This window comes from Panicum virgatum, chromosome 3K (assembly GCF_016808335.1).
Source record: "Panicum virgatum strain AP13 chromosome 3K, P.virgatum_v5, whole genome shotgun sequence".
Lineage (NCBI taxonomy): Eukaryota > Viridiplantae > Streptophyta > Magnoliopsida > Poales > Poaceae > Panicum > Panicum virgatum.
Window position 1 is genome coordinate 60,224,607 of NC_053138.1, and position 23,321 is coordinate 60,247,927.

Below are 23,321 nucleotides of genomic sequence, written 5' to 3' on the forward strand. Positions count from 1 at the left end.
AAAACTAGGATCCAAAAGCCTCTCCATCTGGGTCGACTGGCTATCTCGTTCGGCATCCCACGGTGCTCGCTAGCTTTCTTTTCCGTGGCTCACGACTCGCCATCTCCGAATCCCGCACTCGCGGTTTGCCCTCCCGCTCTCTCGCGCACCCTCCCACCCTCACGCGCGCCCTGCTCGTCCTCCTCCTGTGTCGTCGCCGGCTTCCACAACGCCCGCAAGTGCGCTCAGTTGGGCCAGCGGTGAAGGAGCCCTTGCGCCACTGCTCTCGGTAGAGAGCAGTGCGGCGAAGCTGGAGGTGGGCGCCGCGGCGTCGGTCGGTGGTTGTAGCGGTGGTGAAAACCAGCCGGAGGTGGCCGGACATGGAGAAGAAGAGGAACCGAATTTGGGGGTTTCCACATGAGCCAATTTCGATTGGAATTGATGCGTTGGGGAGCTTCTACTAGGTGCACGGAACCTATTTTTGCGGATGGTTGGGCCGGAAGGTGGCCGGGCTACGGATGGCGGCGACCATGGCGGCGGCTATGCCTGTGGGCGGCTTGCTGGGAGGCCCAGGAGGGGTTAAGTAGGGGCTGGGGGAGAGGGAGTTGGGGCCGGGGGTGCTAGTGGTGGCATTGAAATTGTCAGAGAGGGCCTTGCGGTGGCCGGAGTCCAGTGGGGCAGCTGCCATGGCTGTGTTTGGGAAGAGAGAGGTGGAGAGTTTGGGAAGGATGAGGAAGACATAGATGCTCACGAGAAGCAAGCTCACGGCAGGGAAAGTAGTGGGCCCGAGTCAAATTTGCTAGTCTATTTGCCTAGTCTGTTGGGGTTCATCGCAATATAGAGAGGAGATGTTAGCTAAATGGCTAGTTAAATGAGAATATAGAGAGGGAAATTTAGCTACACTGTTGGAGATGCTCTTACAGCGAGCGGAAGCAACTCCAAGAGAAAAGACTCTTTAAAATCTTTCCTCGTTATTATAAAATAGAGATTTTGATGGAAAAGCATTGGACGGGAAGAGAAAAGTGCGGATGGAGGACTTATTGGAAATGAACAAGTGGACAGGAGTTCGTATATATGTGGACCTTGGATAAATACTCGGCCAACGGAAGCGTGGATTTAAAAAAAAAAACTTGTACGGAAGTGCATATTTCTTGCACACCTGCCTGTTCGTTGCTAGCGCCGAGCAGCGAAGGCATCCGCAAAAGACGGTTCGTTTAGTCTTTAAATTTTATTCTATAAAAACTGTTCCTTTATATTGTAATAAAGTACATCTAATTGAAGTAATATCAAACTAGTAACAGGTTGCATCTTCTGACTTGTGGTTTCTGTAGCAGCTGCTAGCTAGCTAGCCATGGCAAGAAGTTTCTTGGTTGGCGGATCCATGCATGGGGATCGATGAACAGCTAGCCACTTCGATCTCTCCGAAGAATATATATGCAGGCACAAGTGCGCTGGCTGTTCATCAGTCATCACATTTCGTTCAGTGCCTTCCGATCCATAAATCAGAGATTCGTCAGAGAGGTAGCTGCAGCTCCTGCATGTCGATCGCAATTTAGTCAATCAATCTCTGTTTCATCCGCCAGGGAGAACTAAGAAACGGCCATCTTGACAAATCTTGGCCGCACATATTAGATCCAACGGCTCCGCTCACCTTGATCCGCCACCGTCCATCCCATGCCAGAGCACGCCGTCGCGGCCACCCAGTTCGCCGCCGCCGCCGCCGCATTCCGGCGATCACACCGCTGAGCAAGTGAGCCCGGCATAGGCAAGCGAGCGTTTCCCAGCAGGGGAAAGCCGCTCCTCCTCCATTGCCGCCGCGGAGGGGGCGGCGGAGATCGAAGCGGCGCGGTGCCGTGCGCGCGGTTCCAAACGCGGCGGCGCGCGCACCTGGCCGGCGCCGGCGTGCCGGCCTGGACTGGCGCCACCGCCTCGGGCGACAACCCTGTCTCCGTAGAGGTGGGGCATCAGCTTCGGCGCCGGACGGGCGAGCGGATGTCGCCGGGGCTGGCAGGGATAACTGCCCCTGGCCGTAGTCCAGCGATACGGCAGGTTGTCGATCACGGCAGCACCAGCAATGAGCGTGGCCGCAGAAAGGAGACGAAGAATCAAGCTTGTTCAAAACAGAGCATCTGCTAGACTGCTACAGTGGCACCTAAAATGCCACTGGGGAGTTTCTCACACTGTCTGCTACAGAGTTTTTCAGTGCCTTCTTTTGAGATGGAACTGGGGAAATGAACTAGATTATCAGTGAACATTGTTGAGACGCTTTGTGTTAGCACATGGCAGAGCTAGACATGGCCTTGAAAAGCTACATTCGTGAGCAGAGGAAGTTGTGCAATTGGTTATTGGTCTATCTCGAGTTCACCCGTCGCAGTCACCGAATCATAAGATGATAACATAGTATGCCCTTCTGCCATCTCATGTTGGGTGAATCGGATCTTTCAAATCAAACGTCGTGTTCTTAATTCCTACAAGGTTGACACCCTTTTTGTTGCATCAGTTCAAACAGGTATGTCTAGTACACTTCTTTGTGTCCCATGAACCTTACAAGTTCTATTCTTCAATTTTTGGTGGCTTGCTACCTGGTTATTTTATAACTTTATCTCCATGTATACGACCACGTACTGTCTTCCTGAAAATACCTGGTAAATGATTACTGTGGTTTTATGTAAACAAGTTACCAGCTATTCTTTTTGAAACAAGTTACCAGCTATTCTGTATAAACTTCAAGTACTTGTATGCTTCTTGTTTACAAAAGCCAACCTAGGAGTAACTAGGTGGCTGACTGGACGTATATTAATATATCAATAAGAATAAAGCACGCAATCCGAATATATTCCTTGGATTGCTTTAAATGTATTGGGTGTAGATACAAGCACCCCTCAACTGTACCAGGCAGTCCATAGCTGCTCTGCACCAGTTATGTCTGATTAGAGAACACAAGTTGAATTTGATTAATTACCTTCAGCATGACAGTCTACTACACCCAAGTATAGAACAATAAAACCATGCATCAACTCCAGCAACAGCAATCTATCAGATGGTAAAACACATTCTGCAATATGCACAGCAGAAATTGCCACTGACCACCCCAATCTTACAATCTTTCCATAAAAACAAGTCCATCGACTACATTAACGTCGGATGTCTGTACGAAATAAACAAGAGAGATACACAAATCTATGATTACAAACACAGTTGAGAAATGAAAAGGGCATGAGATTTGAAATTAAGAACGGCTGTGCTGCTGCATCCAACCACCAGATTCATCAGCATGAAGAGGAATAGCAATACTGGATGATGCCATTGTGTCTGCTCCCATCACCGGATCGACAATTGCCTGAGACCAAGAAGGTGACTCTGAAAGTCTCATCTTCTTAAGACTAGAATCTAGTGCGTCATCCAAACTTGGTTCAGCTGGACATCTTTTTCGCTTCTCCCTCATGGCACACGGTCCCGGTCCCAGTCCCAGTTCCTCGCTTTCAATCTGATTGGCTGTTTTGACCAACATTATTCTGGGCCTATTTGGGTGTTTCTTTGCTGCGTGTTCCCAGTGTTGTCTTTCTTGTGCTGTCGCCTCAGCATAAATTGTGACTTCCTTGAGATGTTTGAAGTGTCTGATATCCATGCCTGAAAGACCAACCACCAAATCTCGACAGAGAAGCTGAAGTGAGACGAGGTTTGGCAGAGCTCCTTGTTCAATGGTTGGTGGAGCTAAAGCGCAACTCTGCACCTGAAAGCACAGGCGTCGCAGACTTGGGAATGCCCCATGTTTTATTTCAAAACCCTCAAGAAGGTCTGCAATCAGTTTGAGGTAGAGCAATTTGCCCAAATTTTCCAGCGCTGATAGAAGACCCCGTGTCAGGGTAGCTGATGAGATGCACAGATCAGTGAGACCTGACAGCAGCATAACAAATGGAGGCAGCATAAGCAACTTGCCTTGAAGCTTTAGTGACCATAGATCATATTTGGAACCCTCAGAGCATGGTTCCAAATTAAGTTGACTCGGAAAAGCTTCGTCGGTTTCTTCGAAATCAAGTGACAGAGAACAATCATTGCGTCTGTCGATTGGGACCTTTGTCAATTTCTGAATGGTTTTTGAAAGGTCACTCATATAACTATCTCTGTTGGCAACACGCTTGCACCATATCTTAAGCTTCCTCAGTTTATACATATTCATAGTAAGCTGCAGAAAACCTTTGCTATCTTCCTTTTTTGAACAAATCAAACATTTGCTATCATCAGCGACAAATCCAGCTAAAGTCTGCAAGTTACTCTTTCTTCCAGATAAAAACTTTTCTAGTTTACTCATCTTGTTCACATTCTTCAAGTCATCCTTATCAAGCATAAGTTTATTTCCAAACAGGTGAGTTAAGTGTGGCAGTTGAATGGCCTCGACGGGCAGTGATTTTATCTTTGTTCTCCTTAAATCCAGTGTCTCTAAACAGTGCAGCCCATCAATGCACCTCGGAAGCTCATGGATAGTGCCTCCTAAGCTCAGGTATTTCAGATGCCATAATTTGCAGATGTGCTTGAGATCATGGTCTTTCAAATCACTGCATTCTTCCAGATCCAAGACTCGTATCAGTTTACACTTGCGAACAAAAGAAATGGCTCCACCTGCATCCCCAAAGACTGTCAGAGATCTAACACGTGACAACTCTTCATCAGATGCTACACATTCTATCAGTTTGCCATCTTGGACAGATAGGTGCCTTGCATTGTTGGCATTGGCCCCAGCCCATGGATGATCAGGAGACAGCGTCATGATGAACCTATGCGACAAGGACTTATGGAGTACAAACTCATGCATGATCCCATGAGTTCTGCAAGTCTTCACTTGTGAATTGTTTCTTGTGTCGATAGGCCGAATGATATTCCAATCAACAAGCTTATTGAAGTTCTCGTCTGCAATGTCCTGCTCATCACGAAGAGATTCAGTTCGAGCATACCCTTCGGCTAACCACCGCCTTGTTACAACTTTCCTCTTGAGTGGACTATTCCTTGGGAATATGCCAAGATACAGGAAGCAACTCAGAGCATAGCCAGCTAAACTGTCATAGTTGTCAAGAAGAACCTTCCTTAGGTCTGAAAAGCTGTCATGGCCATGGTTTTCCTTTAGATGAGAACCAAGGTTGCGGCATAGCTTTGCACAAAGCTCTCCTGTGGGTTCAACTGAACTCTTCAGATAGTCAGAAACACTGACTAGAGCAAGTGGAAGGCCATCACATTTTCCCAGCAGCGCCGCTGAACCGTGCTCCAACTCAGGCGACCTGATCCCCGGAAAGGCTACCTTCTTTGAGTCTTCTTCACCAAGGGTGTCCATTTGGTAGACATAACCATTTCCATGACTGCACACATTAGCAACCGACTGAATAGTTGTCGTCAGTATCACTCTGCTGCCTGTACTGCTATCAACAAAGGCTGAGTTTACGGCTCTCCACTCATCCATTTGGACGCCATCAATGACAATCAAATACCTAACAACAAAAATAGAGAACTGAGAATCAAAGTTGAGTGATAAAAACAATAATAAAATTATTAGGGAGTTGAAGTGGCAAATAACTGATACAAACGGAAACATAAACGGAGCTCCAACATAAACAAACCTCTTGTCGGTGAGGTACTCCTTGAGATCGGCCTCAAGATTGTTGTTGTCAGCATCCAAATCCATGCTGTCCTTGGGAAGAACTTGCTGGAGTATATCACGCAGGATGGTCTTAATCCGCTGGCTAATCTCCGGCGAGGTGCCGGCGGCGGAAACCCAAGCACGACAGTGGAAGGTTTCCTTGGCATGAGGGCTGTCGTAGACCGCCCTTGCAAGGGTGGTCTTCCCCGAGCCGCCGAACCCAACGATGGAGATCACCCTCAGCTGCCGCGGTTCACCGTCCACCTCGCGCAGCAGCGACAGCACCTCCTCCACGGGCTTCTCCATGCCCACCGGGCTGCTCGTGACGGCGCGGCAGCACGGCTTGGAGGCGCCGAGCATCACGGACGGCGGCGATCCACCGGGTCGGCCAACAGGAGCAGCGTCGATGACCCGTTGCCGCGCCTCCGTCAGGCGCCTCTTGAGCTTGTGGATCTCGTCGGCGTAGCTTGAACGGCTCTGAATTTTCTTCAGCCCGTGAGCCACCCGATGCGCCAAGGAAGACGCCGCCCCGGCGGCGCCGCCGCCGCTGCCGTGGTGCTTGCACCTGAGGCGATGCGTGAAGCGGTCAACGCAGTCCTCGATGTCGTGCGCCAGGTCAAGAATCTCGGCGCTGTACAGCCTCGCGACGGCGTTGCGCTCGTGCCTCCCCAGGGCGCCGAGCTGGTCATCCATGGCGGCGGCGATCATGCGGAGGTCGTGCTGGATGGACGCAGCTTCTTGCGCGAGGCCCCTGTGCTTGCTGTATTCCTCCTCCAGCAGCAGGAAGAGCCTTCCCATCACGCTCTTCAAGAAAGCTCCCACTGCCGCGGACTCCATGGATGTGTAGTTGTGTACGGGACTATGCGTATGTGGAAGAAGTTGATCCACACTAGGAGACAGCTATACAAATCTCACGGATTAGCGAGAGGGCATAGCAAGGAAGAAAGCGTAGCTCTATCTCGTTAATATTTTTTTTTTAAAAAAATGAGCTGGTGGTTGGAAGTGATAGGAGACGACGCTACATGCCATATATAAACACTTTTGTGTGGATGCCATGGTTTTAAATCTCCCAGTATAGCTTCCGCTATAGGCCACTATTGCTATTTGAAGTATGATACTGCTATTTGAACTCATGGGTAATTTAGCTGCTATAGTTTCATTTAGTCCACTATTAGTTGTTTTTAGAGTCCAAACGTTAAACCCCTAGCCCGCTATTTAGAAACATGTTTGGATGCACTCAATTGTGCGCAGAGTTTTGTTGAACACCCAAGAACTAATAGGTAAGGAATATTGATGACATGGGTCCCACTCTCCAACCTGAAATGTAAATCATTTTGATTTGTTCTAAATCAAATCATTCTAAGTTTGATCAAATTTATAGAAAATATTAATATTAAAAATATTTGATGTATTAGATGTCAAATAAAAATAATTATATTCACTATAAAATATATTTTCATAATTTACTTATTTGATGTGTTAAATGTTAATATTCTCTATAATTTTGGTCAAATTTAGATTAGTTTAACTTACTCCCTCCATCCCAAAAAGATCGTTCGTTTAGAAAATTTTAGATATGTTACTAGTATTAGAAAATGACCATATTACTCCTAATTAACTATAGCAATGTGATTGAAGACCGCGATGTTTATTTGGTTTCCTAGATCCTTAATAAATGCAAATGTATTGGAACTAGAAAAGTAACATCTATTTAAATATTTGATTGGCTCTATACTCTTCACAATGCAATTCTTTCATGGTATTTGATATTGCTTTGATTTGAAGGACTTTACAACAATTTAAATGAACAGTCTTTGTGGGACAAAATTTGAAAGCTAAATGAACAGTCTTTGCGGGACAGAGAGAAGCAAATACCTTGCATTTTAGAACTGAGCGAGTAGTTTAGTGGACAGAAAATCATATGCTTTATTGATGAGCCATTTTAGAACCGGGCGAGTAGTTTAGTGGACAGAGAATCATATGCTTTAGACGCTGTTTGTTTCTTGAGCCTAAAGTTTAGCCTCTGTCGCATCAAAGAGAACCTTACTATTTAAGAGTATTAAATAAAATATATTTATAAATTTTTTTGACAGATGAGTGCTAATCCGCGAGACGAATCTAATGAGCCTAATTAATTTATGATTTACTACAGTGATGCTACAGTAACCATTTTCTACCTATAGATTAATATGCCTCATTAGATTCGTCTCACACTTTAACCTCAGGGTTCTGCAATTATTTTTATAATTAAATTTTATTTAATTCTTCAAAATAGTAAGATTCTTTTTGATGTGATATGGTCTAAAGTTTAGCTCTTGAAACCAAACAACCCCTTATTGATGAGCGTGTCTCGGTTGGCAAACACTACTTATCACCTTTAATTTTATTACTTTAATTAAAGATGTGTGGTGACATAAAGCAAACAATCAATCTTGCCTGTGCGGTTCCTATTAAGTGGACACAGAATCGTATGCTTTATTGATGAGTAGGCATATATCCTGGTTGGCAAACACACTTCCCCTCCTTTCTCTTTTAAAAATTTTATTTTTAAAATTGAATTATTCTCTTTTAAAAGTTCTATTTAAGTTGGCATCTTGAAAAATAGTACGGATGCCTATTCGATTCCCGTGCAGAATAACTTTTCTAGAAAAAAAGGTTGGTGTATGTATAGTACTATAATATTAAAATTGAGGAGCCGTAATTCTTCTTGATCATTGTATCAAGATGAAATGGAACCATCAAAAGAGAATGGAGAGAATTTATCACCTTTAATTTTCACTACTACAAAAAACTTAATAGTGACCGGCAAAATGGCTTTACCGAGGCGGGCAAGCGAATCATCTCGGACCAATGATCTAGTTAATTAAGACCTTAACCGAGGCGAGCCTTTTAAATAACCGCCTTAGTTATTTCCTATTAACGAAGGCGGTCGCCCTAAACTGCTTGCCTCCTTTAATGTTGTTTAATCAAGATGATTACGTTAATGTGCATGACTCATCAGTGAGTGTTTTGCAGAATTAGAAAAAAAACTTATTTTATTTTGATTGAAAATATATACAAATCAGAAAACACACATAGAAAACGAAAGATAATTATATATATTACATCCATTCCCCCACCTGATTCATCATTAGGCAGCAACGAACATGGCCGAACCCCAGAGGACCAGGAGCGGGAGCAGCTCCCCGGGGGCTCCTGTTGCGCTCGACGACGACCACGGCCAGCCCGGAGGGGCGGCGCAGGATCAGGAGGAGCAGCTGGAGCTCCGGCGCGGCCCGTGGACCGTCGACGAGGACCTCACCCTCGTCAACTACATCGCCTGCCACGGCGAAGGCCGCTGGAACTCCCTCGCCCGAGCCACCGGTAAGCTAGCCCTCAATAAGAGCGCCCGGACGGCCGCCGGCCACTTGCATCCATGGCTGATCGCTCGAGCTTTTCACACGCATGCAGGGCTGAAGCGGACGGGCAAGAGCTGCCGGCTGCGGTGGCTGAACTACCTCCGGCCCGACGTGAGGCGCGGCAACATCACCGCCGACGAGCAGCTGCTCATCCTCGACCTCCACACCCGCTGGGGCAACAGGTAATTAATCAACCACCATTCAACTCATAATCAACTCGCCTCATCACTATCACCTCCTCCTAGCTAGCTCGTAATCAGTAGCACACCACCACCACCACCGTCACCGTCACTGTTCCGGCCAGCTTCGCCGACGACGGCCGGCCGTCCTCCCACCGTCGTCCCACGGCCATCGCCGGCCGTCGCGCACGTGCCTACTACTACATCTGCACGCGTGCCCTATCAGCCGGTGAGATGGACCGACGCGCCGTCGTTTTTAGACTCGTGTGGACGCCTGCTAGCTGTAGGCTGTAGCGCCTAGCTAGCGGCCACTCGACGGCGGCCGGCGTGTCCACGTACACGTACGCATCCGTCGCCGACCGTATTTGTACGCACGTACGTGCACGGTACTGCTACCCGTAGACGACTTGTGGCGAAGTTATGACCCTGCAAGCAAGTCTTCTTCTCAAAGTGGATGCAGGAACGGACGCACACAGATGCCCATCACTTATGCGAGGGCTATATATCGTCATCGTGACAAAACTTGAATCCATCGCCTGAAGGGAAACGTCTTCGTTTCTTCCTTCCTCATGCTCTGGTAGGCAGCGGCGGTGAGCCAAGGGAGGGGGAGTGGTGGCGACGAGCCAGGGGAGGGGGAGGGGGTGGCCGGTGAGGAGTGGTTGGTGGGGGAGCGGCCGGGGTGGTGGAGGGCAGCGATCGAACTTAAATTTTTGGGTTGTTGGGGCTTTCATGGCAGCCGACTCTAGAGGAGGGGGACCGGGGATGGCGGCGGCCGGGGGGTGGCGGGTTGGGGGCGGAGGGCGAGGCGGCGCTCCTGCACCACCAGCCGAAGGGGGGGTAGGACCCTCAGTGGGTGATGGTCGGCGGCCGAGTGTAGAGAAGGTGGCGCGGTGGCCAGGCAGCATGGCGGCGAGAAAGATTAGAGGCGGAGGCGTCAAAGGCGGCGGCGCGGGGCCGAAGAGGGCATTGGTGGGCCGCGTGGGCCATCGTGATGTATAGCTGCGCCTCATCACATTCACTCCAGAAGCAGCGTGCACTTGAACGATGCACGAATTTCAAAGCTGCACGCCCCTCTCTAATGTAGCTTTAGCTTTGCTTCTTCTGTCTCTAGAAAGTTCTTGCATATAGTTGTTCCATTCCATCCTGATCCTGAGCGTCTCATCTAATTGCATTCTGGTCCTCGATCGATCAGGTGGTCGAAGATCGCGCAGCACCTGCCGGGGAGGACGGACAACGAGATCAAGAACTACTGGAGGACCCGGGTGCAGAAGCACGCCAAGCAGCTCAACTGCGACGCCAACAGCAAGCGCTTCAAGGACAGCATGCGCTACCTCTTGATGCCGCACCTCGTCGACGCCGCCGCCCGCCGCCGCCGCCTCGTCCAGGCGCAGCACCACCAGCACGCCGCCGCCGCCCACGGCCTGTCCGCCATCGGGATGGTCTCGTCCTCGGACTCCTTCGCGACCACGGCCGAGTCGTACCGACCAGGGAAGCTCGACAGCCTACTGCGCCACGGCTGCGCCCTGCCCAAGGGCGTGGCGGATGAGATATCCCTCATCAAGCTTGATCTCGAGAAAATCATAGCTATATTCTCAAACCTGCAGGAGGACGACCATGCTATGATGGTCAGGTGCTGGAGGAAGGAGGTGCGCGAGTTGTCATACGACATGGACGACTTTGCCGACCAGTACGAGCACGCCGCTGCCATGACCTGTGCTAGATCCATTCGTGGCCGGGAGATTACTCGGCAGCTCAAGAGCAAGAGAAGTCTCCCTTGGATCCGGGAAAAGCTGAGGCAGCGCCTGTGGATGGCCAACAAGATCAGAGAATTCAGCGAGCGCACACAGGAGGCACTTGAGCGCCACAGGTTGTACAACCTTGACGCCATTGCTGGCTCTGCTTCCTTTAGTTGTACAGATGATGCATATCCCACCTCTTGGAATGGCACGCCTTATGGGGAAGATAAGGCTTATGTTGGTATCGATGCTGCTATGGAAAAGCTCGAAGAGTTGCTGATGATGACCCACGATCAAGGGCACCAGAAGCTTCAGGTTGTTTCCATTGTTGGGTTTGGAGGAATTGGGAAGACGACACTTGCCATGGAACTTTACCGCAAGCTTGGGCACCAGTTCGAATGCCGGGCATTTGTGCGGACTTCCCAGAAGCCTGATATGAGGAGGATTTTCATCAGCATGCTCTCCCAAGTTCGTCCACACCAGCCACCTGACAATTGGACAGTACATGGCTTAATTTCCACCATCAGGACACATCTCCAAGATAAGAGGTGTTATCTTTACTACATCTAGCATTACTTAAATACTTATTTTCATTGTGATAAACTGTGCTCATAATCCAGCTCCATGTTCCAGTGGAGCCCGATATGCATTTCATTCATTGTCTCCAATGTGTCTAACATAAAGCAACTTGATTTTTTAGAGCAGATGATATTTAACGGGTGCACAATAACAAAATGCAAAGTTTGCTTAGAGAGAAAACTCGAATTATTCAGAGTTATTAATTAATATTTACCACTGATCTTGCCACAACTTTTTCACTGTAACAAAAATATTTTCAGGTACTTGATTATAGTTGAGGATTTATGGACTACATCAACATGGGACATTGTTAAACACGCTCTACCAGATAGCAATTGTTGCAGCAGAATACTTACAACAACAGAAATTGAGGATCTAGCTCTGCAATCTTGTGACCATGACCCCAAGTATGTTTATAAGATGCAACCGCTTGGTGAAGATAACTCAAGAAAATTGTTTTTTAGTTCAGTTTTTGGCCCTCAAGATGAATGTCCTCCAGAACTCAGGGAAATTTCTCATGATATTATTAGGAAATGTGGTGGTTTACCACTGGCTATTGTGACTGTTGCCAGTATTTTATCAAGTCAGCCAGGCAAGCAAGATCGATGGGATTATGTCAATAAAGCCATAGGTTACAGTTTGTTGACTAATCCTACCTGGGAAGGGATGAAACAAATCTTCGACCTTAGTTACAACAATCTTCCCCAGCATTTGAAAGCATGCATCTTATACACTGGTTTGTATGAAGAGGACATTGTAATTTGGAAGGATGATTTAGTTAACCAGTGGCTAGCTGAAGGTTTTATCCAAGCAAAAGAAGGGCAAGACAAGAAGGAAATTGCAAGTTCATTTTTCGATAGGCTTATCAATGGAAAACTGATCCTTCCTGTAGATGCAAATAAAAAGGGTGAGGTTTTGTCCTGCACAATTCATCACATGGTACTAAATCTTGTTATTAGATGCAAATCAATAGAAGAGAATTTTGTGACCGCAATACATCATTCTCAAGCAACAACCACACTTGCTGACAAGGTTCGTCGACTGTCTCTCCAATTTGGTAATGCAGAAGATGCAATAACACTGCCAAATATGAGATTGTCACATGTTCGAACACTTGCCTTTTGGGGTGTCTTCCAGTGTTTGCCTTCCGTTGTGCAGTTTCGCCTTCTTCAAGTTCTAATTCTCCATTTTTGGGGCGATAAGGATAGCATAAGTTTTGACATTACTACAATTTCAGAACTTTTTCGACTGAGATATTTGAAGGTTACATCTAATGTTACCTTGGAACTACGTACTCAGATGAGAGGTCTGAATTCTCTGGAAACACTTACAATAGATGCAAGAGTTAGTTCAGTTCCATCAGATATTGTTCACTTGCCAGGCTTGCTGCATCTAAGTCTTCCTGCTGAGACAAATCTGCCCAATGGGATTGGCCACATGACATCTCTTCGCACACTTGGATGTTTTGATATCAGTGGTAATTCGATAGAGAATGTACAGAGCCTTAGCATGCTGACAAATCTTGAAGATCTTCAGCTCACCTGTTCTACAGTACAGACAGAAAATCTGAATAGCAAAATGCATTTCGTGCTGAACTCGATTCTAGGGAGCCTCAGTAACCTCAAGTGTCTGACTCTGGCATCAAGAGCTCCCAGTTATGCAAAATCTATTGGTGCTACGGGCATGACCATTTCTGGTGGCTTCAGCAGTTTGTCCTCTGCCCCAGCTCTTCTTCGGACTCTTGAGGTTTCGCCTCAAATTTGCATATTCTTCTACACCCCCAAGTGGATCGGACAACTCCGCGAGCTCTGCGTCTTAAAGTTTGGGGTAAGAAGAATAGACATGGATGGTGTTGATGTTCTCGGAGGATTGCCTGCTCTTTCTGTTCTCACCCTGTATGTCCAGACCAAGCCTGCAGCGAGGATAGTCATTGGGAAGACCGGATTTCAAGTTATAAAATACTTCAGGTTCAAGTGCTGCGACGCTTTGCTGGAGTTCAAGGAGGGTGCTATGCCTAATCTCCGCACGCTGAAGCTTGCTTTCAATGCCAACAGCAATGCTGACCAACAGAGCACAATACCTGTCGGCATCGAGTACTTGTCAGAGCTGAAAGAGGTATCTGCAAAAATTGGTGGTGTTGGTCCTGAGGAATCCCACAGAAGGGCTGCCGAATTGGAATTCAGAGATGCCATCAGGGTGCATGCTAGATTTCAGAGAGTCAATGTACGATGTGTAAAACAGATCATTGAATGTAAGGATGATCAGAGTAGCGTAACAACAGTGGAGCATTCGGATGATCAGAGTAGCGTAACAACAGTGGAGTATTCGGCTGCCTCGGCCGGGACGAGCCTCCTCCATACGACACGTGGGCTCCAGTGCGGTCAAGCCCACGTGTCAGTGGGAGCGAGTCCCTCTGGAGTACCTCTAGCCGCATACCGGGACCGTCAAGACAACATCCTAAGAGAGTGAGTTGTTAGCTGCCTTCCTGCCTGCGCAAATCAACTGCATCATTTGGAAGCGTGGCCCGTTTGGTAGGGCTTTCAGTCCCAGAACGGCTAGTGGAGTCGAGATTTTTTTTCTTTCTTTTGACTTCACTGCTCCGAAGAGCCGGAATCCTACCAAACGAGGCCTTATTTTGTTCTAACATATTATTGCACTCTGATCTAATTTGTTCTCGCGTGTCCAGGCCTCTCACACTGGCAAACAGTGACAGCCTCGCCGCACTACTACGACGAGTACCAGTGGAGGAAGTAGGGCCAGAAGTGGATCGCCAAGACACAGTTCCCGAGGTCAATAAAATCTCTCTTCCTAAGCACATCTTAACTTGGCACTCTCATCCGGATACATATGCTTCTAAAATATATTATTTATTTAGAATTTTTTTTAAACTTTATAATTTCAAATCAAGTTCTAATCTTAATAAAAATTGATAAAAACAATTCATGAGGCAATCATCTTGGATACAATATTTGATGATTTCTAGAGTTGGTATTTTAATGCATTTATTTAATAGTTAATTTTATTTTAGAGATTGAAATAGTATTAAAATCATTTATCCTTTGCACTAAAAAATCCTAAGAAAATAAAAAAAAATTCAAATCTAAATTATTTAGAGATTTTTATATTTATCCATAAATTTTGGATCCACTTTGAGTAGGAATTGAACATGATTTGAAATCCAAACAAATTTGAAACAATTTGCAAAAAAAAATTCTAAATCTACAATGCATTTTAGAAGCATATGGATCTGGATGAGAACGTAGGACAAGTCTAAGGATTTGCATTTTAAGTTTAGGGACCATTATATGCATTTTAAGGGTATGGGACTATTATGTGCATTTTAAGAATACCGGATCAGAATGAGAATTTGGAACCGCTGATGAAATTCATCACTCTAAATAAATCAACTATATATCGGGGTAGGTGTTCCGCAAGGAGCTATGCGTTGGCAAGGACCCCCACAAAGTCTTGTCCCTCTTCTTACATTGTCAAAAAGATTTTGCGGTTGGAAGTGCCAAAAATACATACCCTAATGTATGTTTCTATGTGTCATATTTGCATTACTGGTACAGCACTATGCCCCCGGCCGCGGGCTCTGGGTCATGGACCAGGCGGCGGCGTTGCCGGGGCCAGCGCCGGCGTTCGAGGCGCCGGTTGTCACACCCTGAAATTTTTGGATTTCAGGATGTGATTAAAATTAAAAATAAAACAACAATTTTCTCATAATTTTAAAATTTTTACAACATTTATTTTTGTTCACATGGAATTTAGTAAAAATAAATAATTGGTTGTTTTTCTAAATCTAAATGAGGTTGTTTGTTTGCATTCATGCAGCTTTGCATTGTTTTATTGCTTGTGGTTTGATTTGAATTTAAATTTATGGAGTTTAAATTCAAATCGAATTTGTTGAATCTTTTTGCAAAAAGAAAAAAAAATAGGAAAAACTTTTTTGGCCCAAACCAGCAGTCCGGCCCGTTTCTTCTCTTGGCGCGCAAGCCAAGAACTCTCGACCACTCCTATATAAGCACCACCCCTCCCCTCCTGATCTCCTGCTTATTTTTCCTTGCGCCGTGCATCTGCAACGCCGCCGCCGGACCTAGGCCCTCCCTTTCCTCCCCCCTGCGCCGATCTGCTCTGCCCAGGAGCAGAGCGCCGCCCAGCCTGCCGCCCTCCTCCTCCCTGCGCTGTTGCCTCCAGGCTGCTGGCCCCCATGCGCTTCTCCTCTGTGCCGAGCCAGGTCTGCTCTGCCCTGCTTGCTTTTCCCTGTGTCTGCACTGCTGCCCCCTGCAGACATGTCTTCCTTCTTGATGCACGAGCCCAAGGGACGAGCCCAGTGCTGCATGCGCCCCTTGCCTGCTCTACTGCTGGACAGGAGCACTGCTGCTCAGTGCTGCGTGGCCGCTGCTGTTCCTTCCGGTTTCAATTCCCACCGCTACGATTCATCGCTGGTAAGCGGTAAAACAGTTTCCCCTCGATCTCACCGTTTTAGATCCGTTTTGACTCGTTCTTGTTGCGTTAGTTTTGTCTTAGCGTAATCTATAGCTTAGTAGTGCTGTTACGTCGTAGTTACTGTTTTTAAAATAGATTTAGAATCAATTTGATTAATATCTATTTCAACTAGTTTTTCAGATTAAAAGCTAATTAGAGTTGTACACCGATTTTCATAATTAATATTAATTGGATTAATACAAATATAAATGTTTTTTTAATGTAACTTGATTAGTTCAAATCACGGATCATAAAGTTTTACGCTAGACGCTCACAACACTCTTTTATTTGCTAGTTAAATAGTTAACCAGTTTAATTCATACTAAAAATTGATAAATAAAATGTGACTAAGTTTACTCGCCTTTACAAATATAAATCAATATGATTTAGTTAATATGGATATTTCTTTCAGATATCGTTTACATGTGTTTCCTAATTAAAATAAATCCAACTTATAGTTTCTTTCTGTTATAATATAAATCTTCCGATAGCTGTTTCTTTTCAACCGTAGCTTCGTTTTCCGCGTTTCTTGCGTTTTCGTAACCGTAGCACCAAGCCCTATCCTTTAGAGCGTTCTTTCAAAGCCTTTCTTTTGTTTTGGTGTACTGTTCTTAGTTGTTCTTGTTATTTGCTTTGTATGTTTGCTCGGTGATTGCTTCGAGTAGAAGGATCGTTGTTCGAAGATTGAAGATCAAGTTTTCCATGCGAGCAAGAGCTAAAGAGCAGTAAGAGTAGCTTTCGTTGGAGAAAGGCAAGTGACCCTAACCATCTTTCTGTCTATGCTTATTTACAAGAGTATTATGATGATTTAATTGGAACATAGAGAACCACCCAAGAAAACCGTACAACCACAATACTATATGGCTCTGGTCTTGGCTTATTAATTAGAGACTCTAGCTTGTGACAATCTTACCGAAAGGGCAAGAGGGGATGCATCGACGGGGTATAGCTCGGTCCTCTTGGGGCAATTGGTATTGTTTAATGGTCCTTTGGCAAGGTACCACCTCATTAGGACAGTGTTATGACTGCTTTGGCTTGAAACCTTAGCGGATTGTCATGGGTTAGGGAATCTTTGTAAAGGCCTCGTAGCGTCCCTATGCAATCACACCTCGGAAGTGTGGTATTGTGCCTAGCTAGCGCATTGCGTGGTTGGGTTCAAAGTTCTTCGGAACTTTTACGCGAATTGTGGTGAAATTGTACAACCTCTGCAGAGTTAAAACTAACCGGTTAGCCGTGCTCACGGTCAAGAGCGGCTTGGACCCTCACATGATTAATAAACTTAAAGATGGATTTAAATCACATTCTGGTTATTTCTTGTGGCCTTGCTGAGTACCAACCATAAGTGTACTCACCCTTGCTTACTGCTGCTCAGAAGAAGAAGGTGTGAGAAGTATTTTGAAGATGATGCTGAGTTCTAGGCGTACGCAACCCCCAGTCGATTGCCTGTGAAGTTTGGAGCCTTCGTTTCCAGGATAAGCTGTATAACTCTGATAGTCTTTTATTTGTTTTAGTTCTCTTTTTCGTGATACTGTACTGATTATTCACTTATGATGTCTCTATATGTATGAAACTTGATCCTGGCATACATATAGTTATGCATTCGGTTTTGTCCTTAAAACCGGGTGTGACAGAAGTGGTATCAGAGCTGTATCGACTGTAGGACGTAAGCCTAGATAGCAATGGTCGCTTCCTAAGACCTTTTATGTCACCAAAACAATTCCTACCTTATCCTTGACCTCTTTGGTGAATATTCTCACTCCTTAACTATTTTTCTTTCCTCAGTCAACCTTGACTCTCTCATCATTTGCACTTCATTGTTTCGCAAATGTTAGACCCTCAATTCTGGTCGGTCTAATTTCCCCTTCTGGCTCACTCCTTGATTTTAATCCTCCTTGATGTATGATTATACAACTTCCATCCTTGAATTTCTTTTAACTTATCATTCTTGAGCCTATTTTCTTTTAATTTGTTTACAATGTGCTCAGTTTTCACATTGTGCCTCTTCTTTCCAAAATAATAATAATAATAACAATACCGCTCTGGAATCATCCCTTGATTTTTGATTCCAAAGTATCTTTCCTGATTCAAGAAAATTAGATGATCCGTGCCATGTATGCTAATGCCTGTCCAAGTCATCTGAGATCCAAGTCATCTTAAGAATAGAGCTGCTAGTTCATCATAAGGAGTCGAGTTGAATTAGAAATAATACCATCTGCTCACCTTCCTACTCATGTTGGATGGAAAATTCAAAGCACTACCAAAGAATCAAGCTTGAGCCACATGGTGACGCTATCACTACTACTGCAATCACGATGGAGAAGTCAACGCGGGACAAGTTGAAGGAGACGCGTGTCATCAATGACGAAGATGGAAGATAAAATCAAGCTTAGGAGTACCCCTTCTAACTCTATTAACAACGTTTAGCATCGTTCCTTGATCGTGTTGACTGGTGGAATTCAGTGTTTGCATGATGATGCTTGTCTTTATGACCTTGTTTGATTCGCTTCTTTGTAATGATTGTCGGTGTATTGTGGGTCTTCTACCTACGATAACATCGGTTGCCTAGACGGGTTCTTTTGTACCTCCCACCTCCTTGTTATCCTCCGTCTTTTTACCTAATCCTTTAAAGGATGTCAAGAAAGAAGTTCATGGCAACACTCGTCTACAATGATCAACAAATGAAAGAAACTGAAGACAAAAAAAATGCACTCTTTTTCTTTTTTTTTGTTACCCCCATGTCTTTTCCCCCCTCCACCTTGATTTATTTAAGTTGCGACTACCAAGAGTTGGTGAAAAGGAGGATGATGATCAACCCAAGAACCAAAGCTCCAATAGCCATTCACTCGGTCAGACGTCATCAGTTGATCCCCTTGCCAAGACGGATGATCAGGATACCTCTGCCAAATGAGAATGCCATCAGTCTCCAATTCTCATGCCACCACGCGTCGCCAAGATACTAAGCCAAGAAAATCATGTTTCTACAACGCAGTGGCTGCCTGAGGAGGTATGAAAATATCTGAACTTTATGGTTGGTTTATCTTCGTCACTTTACTTGAAGGTTATGAGATGTGTTTGTGGACTTGAGAAGTGATACCATATACTCAAGCCAGAAGAAGCAACTAAGCTCTATTCAAATCACTTTATCAAGGTACGAAGGATGTTCTTCGAAAGATGTGTCAACAAAGTTGTGGAAAGAATGGAAGTTAAAGGAGGAATTAGATTGAGTATCCGCGAAGTGTTTTGTGTGAGTTATCAGGAATTAAGAAGAATACATTGCAAGAAGGAATAACTGAGAAGAAAGTTATATGTGTTGGATGCTACCCACCTAAACCTTTGTCTCTTGCTATCCTTGTGAATCTCGGGACGAGATTCCTTTTAAGGGGGGTAGTTCTGTCACACCCTGAAATTTTTGGATTTCAGGATGTGATTAAAATTAAAAATAAAACAACAATTTTCTCATAATTTTAAAATTTTTACAACATTTATTTTTGTTCACATGGAATTTAGTAAAAATAAATAATTGGTTGTTTTTCTAAATCTAAATGAGGTTGTTTGTTTGCATTCATGCAGCTTTGCATTGTTTTATTGCTTGTGGTTTGATTTGAATTTAAATTTATGGAGTTTAAATTCAAATCGAATTTGTTGAATCTTTTTGCAAAAAGAAAAAAAAATAGGAAAAACTTTTTTGGCCCAAACCAGCAGTCCGGCCCGTTTCTTCTCTTGGCGCGCAAGCCAAGAACTCTCGACCACTCCTATATAAGCACCACCCCTCCCCTCCTGATCTCCTGCTTATTTTTCCTTGCGCCGTGCATCTGCAACGCCGCCGCCGGACCTAGGCCCTCCCTTTCCTCCCCCCCTGCGCCGATCTGCTCTGCCCAGGAGCAGAGCGCCGCCCTGCTCTACTGCTGGACAGGAGCACTGCTGCTCAGTGCTGCGTGGCCGCTGCTGTTCCTTCCGGTTTCAATTCCCACCGCTACGATTCATCGCTGGTAAGCGGTAAAACAGTATCCCCTCGATCTCACCGTTTTAGATCCGTTTTGACTCGTTCTTGTTGCGTTAGTTTTGTCTTAGCGTAATCTATAGCTTAGTAGTGCTGTTACGTCGTAGTTACTGTTTTTAAAATAGATTTAGAATCAATTTGATTAATATCTATTTCAACTAGTTTTTCAGATTAAAAGCTAATTAGAGTTGTACACCGATTTTCATAATTAATGTTAATTGGATTAATACAAATATAAATGTTTTTTTAATGTAACTTGATTAGTTCAAATCACGGATCATAAAGTTTTACGCTAGACGCTCACAACACTCTTTTATTTGCTAGTTAAATAGTTAACCAGTTTAATTCATACTAAAAATTGATAAATAAAATGTGACTAAGTTTACTCGCCTTTACAAATATAAATCAATATGATTTAGTTAATATGGATATTTCTTTCAGATATCGTTTACATGTGTTTCCTAATTAAAATAAATCCAACTTATAGTTTCTTTCTGTTATAATATAAATCTTCCGATAGCTGTTTCTTTTCAACCGTAGCTTCGTTTTCCGCGTTTCTTGCGTTTTCGTAACCGTAGCACCAAGCCCTATCCTTTAGAGCGTTCTTTCAAAGCCTTTCTTTTGTTTTGGTGTACTGTTCTTAGTTGTTCTTGTTATTTGCTTTGTATGTTTGCTCGGTGATTGCTTCGAGTAGAAGGATCGTTGTTCGAAGATTGAAGATCAAGTTTTCCATGCGAGCAAGAGCTAAAGAGCAGTAAGAGTAGCTTTCGTTGGAGAAAGGCAAGTGACCCTAACCATCTTTCTGTCTATGCTTATTTACAAGAGTATTATGATGATTTAATTGGAACATGGAGAACCACCCAAGAAAACCGTACAACCACAATACTATATGGCTCTGGTCTTGGCTTATTAATTAGAGACTCTAGCTTGTGACAATCTTACCGAAAGGGCAAGAGGGGATGCATCGACGGGGTATAGCTCGGTCCTCTTGGGGCAATTGGTATTGTTTAATGGTCCTTTGGCAAGGTACCACCTCATTAGGACAGTGTTATGACTGCTTTGGCTTGAAACCTTAGCGGATTGTCATGGGTTAGGGAATCTTTGTAAAGGCCTCGTAGCATCCCTATGCAATCACACCTCGGAAGTATGGTATTGTGCCTACCTAGCGCATTGCGTGGTTGGGTTCAAAGTTCTTCGGAACTTTTACGCGAATTGTGGTGAAAGTGTACAACCTCTGCAGAGTTAAAACTAACCGGTTAGCCGTGCTCACGGTCAAGAGCGGCTTGGACCCTCACATGATTAATAAACTTAAAGATGGATTTAAATCACATTCTGGTTATTTCTTGTGGCCTTGCTGAGTACCAACCATAAGTGTACTCACCCTTGCTTACTGCTGCTCAGAAGAAGAAGGTGTGAGAAGTATTTTGAAGATGATGCTGAGTTCTAGGCGTACGCAACCCCCAGTCGATTGCCTGTGAAGTTTGGAGCCTTCGTTTCCAGGATAAGCTGTATAACTCTGATAGTCTTTTATTTGTTTTAGTTCTCTTTTTCGTGATACTGTACTGATTATTCACTTATGATGTCTCTATATGTATGAAACTTGATCCTGGCATACATATAGTTATGCATTCGGTTTTGTCCTTAAAACCGGGTGTGACACCGGTAGTGATGGCGGACCCGAGGAAAAGGAGCGCGGAGTACCAGCTGGCGCCGGAAAGGGAGGCGTCGGGGGTCAAGCGGCAGCGGCCCCCGACCAGCTCCCGGGAGAACAGCGGCGGCAGCAATGACGGCGACCACGAGCATTCGTCCGCCGCGGCCGGGGGCAAGGGCGGCGGCCGCCGGCTCTGGGTCAAGGAGCGCGACCACAAGTGGTGGGACCGGATGTCGGCGTGCCTGGGGGACGAGTTCCGCCGCGCGTTCCGGATGTCGCGGGCCACCTTCGAGGCCGTCTGCAGGGAGCTCGCCAAGGAGGACACCATTCTCCGCGCCACCATCCCGGTCCACCAGCGCGTCGCCGTCTGCATCTGGCGCCTCGCCACCGGGGAGCCGCTCCACCTCGTCTCCGAGCGCTTCGACCTGAGCATCTCCACCTGCTACAGGCTCGAGCTCGAGGTCTGCGCCGCCATCAAGGCCGTGCTCATGCCCAAGGCCGTGCAGTGGCCCGAGGCCCCCGCGGACGTCGCCGCCCAGTTCGAGGCCGCGTCGGGGATCGCCAACGTGGTGGGCGCCATGTACACCACCCACATCCCCATCATCGCGCCCATGGCCAACGTCGCCGCCTACTACAACCGCCGCCACACGGAGCGCAACCAGAAGACGTCCTACTCCATCACGGTGCAGGGCGTCGTGGACGCCGCCGGCGCCTTCACCGACGTCTGCATCGGCTGGCCGGGCTCCATGTCCGACGCCGACGTGCTCGAGCGCTCCGCGCTCTACGCGCAGCGCGGCGCCGCGGGGTGCCTGCAGGGCCAGTGGGTGGTCGGCGGCGCGGGCTACCCGCTCATGGACTGGCTGCTGGTCCCCTACACGCACCAGAACAACATGACGCGGGCGCAGCGCGTGTTCAACGAGCGGGTCGACGGCGTGCGCGCCGTGGCGAGGGACGCGTTCCGGCGCCTCAAGGCCCGATGGGGCTGCCTCCAGAAGCGCACCGAGGTGAAGCTGCAGGACCTCCCCGTGGTGCTCGGCGCCTGCTGCGTGCTCCACAACATCTGCGAGCGCGCCGGCGACGCCGTCGACCCCGAGAACGCCTTCCAGATCTTCGACGACGACATGGTCGCCGAGAACCCCGTGCGCTCGCAGGCGGCCGTCACCGCGCGCGACGAAATCGCCCACAACCTCCTCCACCGCAACAGCGGCGCCGGCCCCGGCTTCCTGTTCAAATGAAGAAGAAGAAGAGGAGGAGGAGAAGCAAGCAGCTTCATTTCTCGGCTTCGGCTTCGGCTTCAGCACAGGCTCCGGGCTTGTCATCTCGCCTCCACGGCTCCGTCGTCCCGATGCGGGTGCATCAGAAGCAGCCAGCGGCGGGTTCGGCACGGCGGCGACGGCGACATCTCTATTATGAACTACTTGCAGCCTAAATAAAAATAAGATTTCCAAAGATTTTGTTGTAATTTTTCGAATTAATCTCTTGTAGCTGAGCAGAAGTATATGGAAGAGAGAAACATTTACAGATTTAGCTTTTCCCTTTAAGATTTAGCTTTCCTTATTGAAAAAGCGTGAGGACCACAAAATGTAAGGGGCATGAAGAACTTGGGTACACGGAATTCCTATGTATCTCTTTAAAATAAAGGATTGGACATCCAAGATTGGGGGGCAATGTTTGCCTCACCA

General features: G+C 46.3%; 2 protein-coding genes across 2 annotated transcripts; one reads left to right on the forward strand and one right to left on the reverse strand.

Annotated features, from left to right (window-relative positions):
• Positions 1-3,042: 3,042 nt before the first annotated feature.
• Positions 3,043-6,611, reverse strand: LOC120700022 (disease resistance protein RGA4-like). Its single transcript, XM_039984175.1, has 2 exons — positions 5,589-6,611; positions 3,043-5,459 (listed from the first exon to the last, which is right to left on the reverse strand). The coding sequence occupies exons 1-2, from the start codon at positions 6,443-6,445 to the stop codon at positions 3,209-3,211; spliced, it is 3,108 nt and encodes a 1,035-aa protein (XP_039840109.1). The 5' UTR covers positions 6,446-6,611; the 3' UTR covers positions 3,043-3,208.
• Positions 6,612-8,733: 2,122 nt separating this feature from the next.
• LOC120700019 (disease resistance protein RGA5-like) lies at positions 8,734-23,321 on the forward strand. The gene is made up of 7 exons (XM_039984173.1): positions 8,734-8,971; positions 9,059-9,188; positions 10,378-11,469; positions 11,761-13,965; positions 14,187-14,289; positions 15,073-15,150; positions 21,648-23,321. The coding sequence occupies exons 1-7, from the start codon at positions 8,755-8,757 to the stop codon at positions 22,872-22,874; spliced, it is 5,052 nt and encodes a 1,683-aa protein (XP_039840107.1). The 5' UTR covers positions 8,734-8,754; the 3' UTR covers positions 22,875-23,321.

Bases quoted from the DNA above. Each gene is read 5' to 3' on its own strand.
- LOC120700019 (XM_039984173.1), top strand. From the start codon at position 8,755: ATGGCCGAACCCCAGAGGACCAGGAGCGGGAGCAGCTCCCCGGGGGCT. The intron at 8,972-9,058 runs GTAAGCTAGCCC...ACACGCATGCAG, and splicing joins CTCCCTCGCCCGAGCCACCG to GGCTGAAGCGGACGGGCAAG. The intron at 15,151-21,647 runs CCGGTTGTCACA...CCGGGTGTGACA, and splicing joins CAGCGCCGGCGTTCGAGGCG to CCGGTAGTGATGGCGGACCC.
- LOC120700022 (XM_039984175.1), bottom strand. From the start codon at position 6,445: ATGGAGTCCGCGGCAGTGGGAGCTTTCTTGAAGAGCGTGATGGGAAGG. The intron at 5,460-5,588 runs GTTTGTTTATGT...TTTTGTTGTTAG, and splicing joins GAGTACCTCACCGACAAGAG to GTATTTGATTGTCATTGATG.